General features: G+C 40.2%; 1 protein-coding gene across 1 annotated transcript in view; it reads right to left on the bottom strand.

The window, feature by feature from the left end:
* LOC103520616 (xylosyltransferase oxt) overlaps positions 1–5,891 on the bottom strand; it is a gene marked incomplete at its 5' end in the record, with an annotated part of 20,565 nt that overhangs the window by 10,914 nt on the left and 3,760 nt on the right. The window contains 5 exon segments of the mRNA XM_008485716.2: positions 611–688; positions 1,388–1,585; positions 1,928–1,936; positions 2,128–2,136; positions 3,102–3,640. Coding sequence (XP_008483938.1) covers positions 611–688; positions 1,388–1,585; positions 1,928–1,936; positions 2,128–2,136; positions 3,102–3,640 — 833 coding nt within the window.

Raw genomic sequence — 5,891 nt, 5'->3', positions numbered from 1 at the left:
ATAATAATAAACTGAATATTAAACAAATTAGGTAGGTACATAGGTACTGATTTTCTCTAATCAATACGGGCTAAAAAAATCCCGGAGGGACGGACCCTGCTTGTTCTTTTTTAATCTCGAAAGGCGTTAGGTAGTAGAACAGCCACGGTAGACAATAAAAGTACACAGAAAAAAGTTGCACAAATTCAAAACAACGCTCCAAGATCGATTGATTCCCGCTATGAAATTACCTACCGAAAAGCTCTATACCTCCCATTCTTTTAAATTACCTACAGAAAAGAACGGAGGAAAGAAAAATAGGTTCCGAATTGGAAATTATCATTCTAATATCAACCAAATCTAATGGGTGATATTGATGTGAAAAAAAAAAAACGCCAAAAACAACGTTACAGGGTTCAAAAAAATTGGTCATAACTTGTCCTAGAGAAGAAATAAAAAGATTATTTTTTCACACTCATGTTCAGAACAAAATTTGAAAACTAAAAAGGCAGACTCCCGAAAAAGGGCGTAAGTGATGTTACGCCCTTTTTCCAAATCGCACCTCAATTCGAAAATTTATTTTACGCCCTTTTTTCAAATCGCACCTCAATTTGAAAATTTAAGTAGGTACCTGAGAGTTCCAAATGAGTTTGACCCTCCATTCGCCGGGTAGCAGAGGTGTTTTGAGTGTAGACTTTACATGGTCAATCTGGAAGATAAAAACAATATTTAAGTTATAAAATACCGTAAGAAAAAGGTAACTTGACTGTGTTATTTAGTTATTGACTTGACTGAGTTATTGACTGAAAAAAATATTGAGAAAATATAAATATTCAGTTAATTTACTCAAGTGAAGAAGAATTTCTTATTCTTAGTGACAGCCTAGTTAGCCTGGAGGGTAGCGCATCTGCCTTGTAAGCGCTAGGTCGCGGGTTCGATTCCCGCCTAGGGCTGATTTAATCCTGAACGGATAAGGGATCAGTCATGGGATTACCATTGAATTAGAGTTGGCTTACCGTTGTATTCTCATCTACTTGTACACGGGTCACAGCAGCCAGTACATTGGTTGGATCTATCCAGAGATAGGTGATATTATGTGTTATCAGTAGCTTACATAGGCTTACCATTAGGCTTACTTACCGTTGTATTCTCATCTACTTGTACCCGGGCCACAGCAGCCAGTACATTGGTTGGATCTATCCAGAGATAGGTGATATTATGTGTTATCAGTAGCTTACATAGGCTTACCATTAGCTTACATTAGGCTTACTTACCGTTGTATTCTCATCTACTTGTACCCGGGTCACAGCAGCCAGTACATTGGTTGGATCTATCCAGAGATAAGTGATATTATGTGTTACCAGTAGCTTACATAGGGTTACCATTAGCTTACATTAGGCTTACTTACCGTTGTATTCTCATCTACTTGTACCCGAGTCACAGCAGCCAGTACATTGGTTGGATCTATCCAGAGATAAGTGATATTATGTGTCACCAGAGTGAGCCACTCGTGAATTAGAACCGGTTCAGAGTAAGGACCAATGGCGTGAAGGAAGTCACGTGACATCTGCTCTTTCTGATCGTAGCTCGAACTTACTTCTAAATGCTGAAAACAAAAAGGGGCAAGTATGAAGAATTAGGTCAACTTTTAAGTACAGTAGAACCTCGATTATTTCAAATAAATTATCGAGTTGGTTTTTGAAATTATCGAGGTTGAAATGATCACTTTATATGAGATCTTTTCCTCTGATAAGAAGATATCCTTTGAAAGGTACAAAAAACAATGGATTTTGGATTTTAAATAAGAGAGAGTTGAAATAATCGAGGTTCTACTGTACAAAGTTTGTCACTTGTAGTGTGTAGTGAATCGATCCAGTGAATCGAGTGAATTAATGGCGTGAAGGAAGTCACGTGACATCTGCTCTTTCTGATCGTAGCTCGAACTTACTTCTAAATGCTGAAAACAAAAAGGGGTAAGTATGAAGAATTAGGTCAACTTTTAAGTACAGTAGAACCTCGATTATTTCAAATAAATTATCGAGTTAGTTTTTGAAATTATCGAGGTACCTAGTTGAAATGATCACTTTATATAATGGCGTGAAGGAAGTCACGTGACATCTGCTCTTTCTGATCGTAGCTCGAACTTACTTCTAAATGCTGAAAACAAAAAGGGGTAAGTTTGAAGAATTAGGTCAATTTTTAAGTACAGTAGAATGTCGATTATTTCAAATAAATTATCGAGTTAGTTTTTGAAATTATCGAGGTACCTAGTTGAAATTATCGAGGTTGAAATGATCACTTTATATGAGATCTTTTCCTCTGATAAGAAGATATCCTTTGAAAGGTACAAAAAACAATGGATTTTGGAGTTTAAATAAGAGAGAGTTGAAATAATCGAGGTTCTACTGTACAAAAGTTTGTCATTTGTAGTGTGTAGTGAATCGAAGTACAATGTGTAGTGAATCGATTCTGTAGAGGTACGTACCTAGCCAAGAATGGGTACGCGTACAAAATTCGTCACTTGTAACATTGTAGTACAATGTGTAGTGAATCGATTCTGTAGAGGTACGTACCTAGCCAAGAGTGGGTACGTCAGCCTAGTTAGCTTGGAGGGTAGCGCGTCTGCTTTGTAAGCGCTAGGTTGCGGGTTCGATTCTCGTCCGGGGCGGATTTTATCCTGAACGTATAAGGTTCGTTGTCGGATTCTATCATGTCCTACATAGGATACGAAAGATCGAGATAGCACCAACCAGTCACTACCTCCGTCCATTACTATGCCTGAAATAACAAAAAGAATAGGTAATGGAGCAGTTGCAAATGGGTAAAAATTATTAATAAATAGTCGATTCCTACGTAAAAAGTTGGGGAAAATCCAAATCTGAGGTCAAAACTCCGAAAAAATAACTGTAAAAGGTCGAAAATTCAATTTTCATTTTCCGTTCTAATGAAAGAGTTTGTGAGGAAATCTGGACTAGTCTAATCCCTGTTTATAGTCCCCTAGCTAGACGCTGATCTACTCTCTGTTTATAGTCCCTCAGCCAGACTAATATTGGCCAAAATTTGGAGCAAAAAAGAACATTCCCATAGGATAAGGAAATTGAAAATCAATTCCATCTACTCACTTGACAGGGTAATCCGACTCGCTCAGGTTGACTATAAAGTCCCAGCGCCATCCACTTTCCAGAAGCTGCGCTAGTATCAGCTCGATAATTGTCAGTATTAGCTCGATTGTTGTTAGTATCAGCTCCATTAATGTCATTATCAGCCCAATTACTCCTATTGTTGCTAGTGTCAGCTCGGCTGTTTCCAGAATCAGCCTGATTATTTCCATAATCAGCTCGATTTATCTGATTATCAGATCTATTAATCCCAGTTTCAGCCCGATTATTATCATTATCATTGTTATTAGTATCAGCTCGATTGCTTCCAGTATCAACTCGATTATTTCCAGTATCAGCCCAACTTCTCTCACTGTTAGCCCGTCTGTGCCCAGAATCAGCCGCGTTGCTCGATGGTTCCACGAGATGGCATGATTTTAGGTTGAACCGTACGTTAATACGGGCCAGACTGGTTCCCAGGGACACTAGGGCGTCGTCAGGAGGGGGTGACAGGTCCGAGTGATGGTAGATGTTTTCCCAGTAACTCTGCAGTCCGCTCAGATCTGAAAACAGAAGAGGGGTGGGAACGTTTGGTTGAGATAGGTGCTGCGGTTGGCGGTATTTTTACCGCTTTTGGACAGATTTCGACCGTTTTTTGGCGGTTTTCAGCTATACCGACTAAACTGTTAGAGATATTGTACAAGTTAGGGTAAAAGAACACTCAAATAAGCATCATTCAATAGGGTAAGGAAAGTCGTGTGATTTTCACACCAGATTTTTTCTATTCTATTTTCGTTATACATATTTTCCTCCTTCCTTGGTCAGAACCAGGCATATACTTACTAGCAGGATAAGCTTAACTAGTGACGCTCCACCCCAAATGGTCGCTTGACGCCTCCGCGACAGACGTACATTGGGTAGACGAAGCTCCAGAGAGAGAAGTTCACGAAACAGGTAGTCCTGACGCTGTAAAATAACACAAAAACGTGATTTTTGATCGAATTTACCCTTTGAAAAGCTGAAAATCAGGGGAAATTCTTTGTAAAAACGGTGATTGTTGATCGATTTTACTTTAAAAAAGGCTGAAAATTAAGGGAAATTGTAAGGAAAGTCCAGTAGGATGGTGACTAGTGACGCTCCCCCCAGATGGTAGCTTGACGCCTCCGCGACAGTCGCACGTTGGGCAGACGAAGCTCCAGCGAGAGAAGTTCGCGAGATAAATAGTCCTGACGCTGTAGATAAGACGAAAAAAAATAGATATTTTTTGATCGATTAAATCTAAGATATGACCAAAGTGGGCCAAAGTAGCCAGCCTAGTTAGCTTGGTTGGTAGCGCGTCTACCTTGTGACCGCTATGTCGCGGCACGGGTTAGATTCCCGCCCGGGGCGAATTTTATCCTGATGGGCTAAGGTTCGTTCTCGGAACGACTGGCTTTCTCCTATCCTGTCTTCCTTCTCTCTTCGATTTCGAAACAATAAGACCTTAACAGTAACAGTTCCCTCTGTCAAACAGCTTTAAAAAATCACCTGCTTAGGAAAAGCTGGTCTACTTCCTGTTGCAAGTCCCCCAGCCAGAAAAACATTTAAAATACATATTACTACTGACAATTAAGTAAATGGGAGTAAAATATTAGTGCATATTCTAGTAATCTAGTAGGACACAATGCTTACCGCATCTACATGAATGAGGAAGAAATGGTCTCGGTGGAACAGAGCTCTGACTAGACGATGTACTTGTCGCAATGCTCTCCCATTAACAGTGAGCTGGAATGCTATGCATATTCTATTACATGCATATTATCTAAATTCTATGCATATTCTAGTAGGACACAATGCTTACCGCATCTACATGAATGAGGAAGAAATGGTCTCGATGGAACAGAGCTCTGACTAGACTGAGAGGTGTCTTGACATAGTCGTATACCAACCGTTTTACCTATGGACATACGTCCGCAAGTCAAACCATTCTAATATTATTCAGAATCTTTCTTTTGCCTTTTTTGTGGTGTGAGTATGTGTGTTGATTTGTCTCTCTTTGTTGGGGAAAAATAAACTAAGATAAAACATCCACTTACAAAGACACCCGTTACTAGTCGGATGCCAGGTGACGGTCTTTTGCCTAAGGGCGAACATTGTACACTTTACGAGCCCTCTTTGGGAGCACTTCGAACACCACCCAATGATGTTCTACTTACACATGGTCTGACCTGACAGCTCATTCATTTCAACTCCGTTTCAAACAAACAACAAACCCACAAAAAAAATCCCAAAAAACTATATCATCTGACCTCACGACTCCATCATAGCAGGGCTTCGCCTCCTCTTTCTTCTGTCCTAACCTCTTACGGTCGGCGGAGGCTCTGCTTGGAATGGATAAATTCTTTACGATCACCACGTGGGACTGCCTATTTTAATGGCTTGGAAGAAAATCCGAAATAAGTATCACCGCCCAAGATGACTTCCTCGAGAAGTAGGTGATTCATGAATATTGGATGATTATTTTTTTTAGCATTTTGACACCAGGTGCTGCCGGAAGCCTAGCTGCGCGACAGCGAAGCGACTTTGGCATCTAATTAATCTAAGTGGAGCAAGTAGCTGGCTACCTAGCTGTTAACTAGCTGCCGCAGGTGATACACACACTGTGTCGAATTCTTATCCTTCTTTTTGGATGTTATAGAGAAAGCAAAAAGAAAGTCTCAAAGTCGGTGTTAGACGGGAGCTCTACTTCAAACGCAGGGTATAGGGTCAGTTCAGGATGACATGCATATCGTAGGACGAGTGACATTACCCTCCTCGTAACGCGGTTTCATGTAG

This window comes from Diaphorina citri, unplaced genomic scaffold (assembly GCF_000475195.1).
Source record: "Diaphorina citri unplaced genomic scaffold, Diaci psyllid genome assembly version 1.1 scaffold3843, whole genome shotgun sequence".
Taxonomy (NCBI): Eukaryota; Metazoa; Arthropoda; class Insecta; order Hemiptera; family Psyllidae; genus Diaphorina; species Diaphorina citri.
Note: the sequence above shows the minus strand (reverse complement) of the source record. Positions and strands in the feature narration are given on the sequence as shown.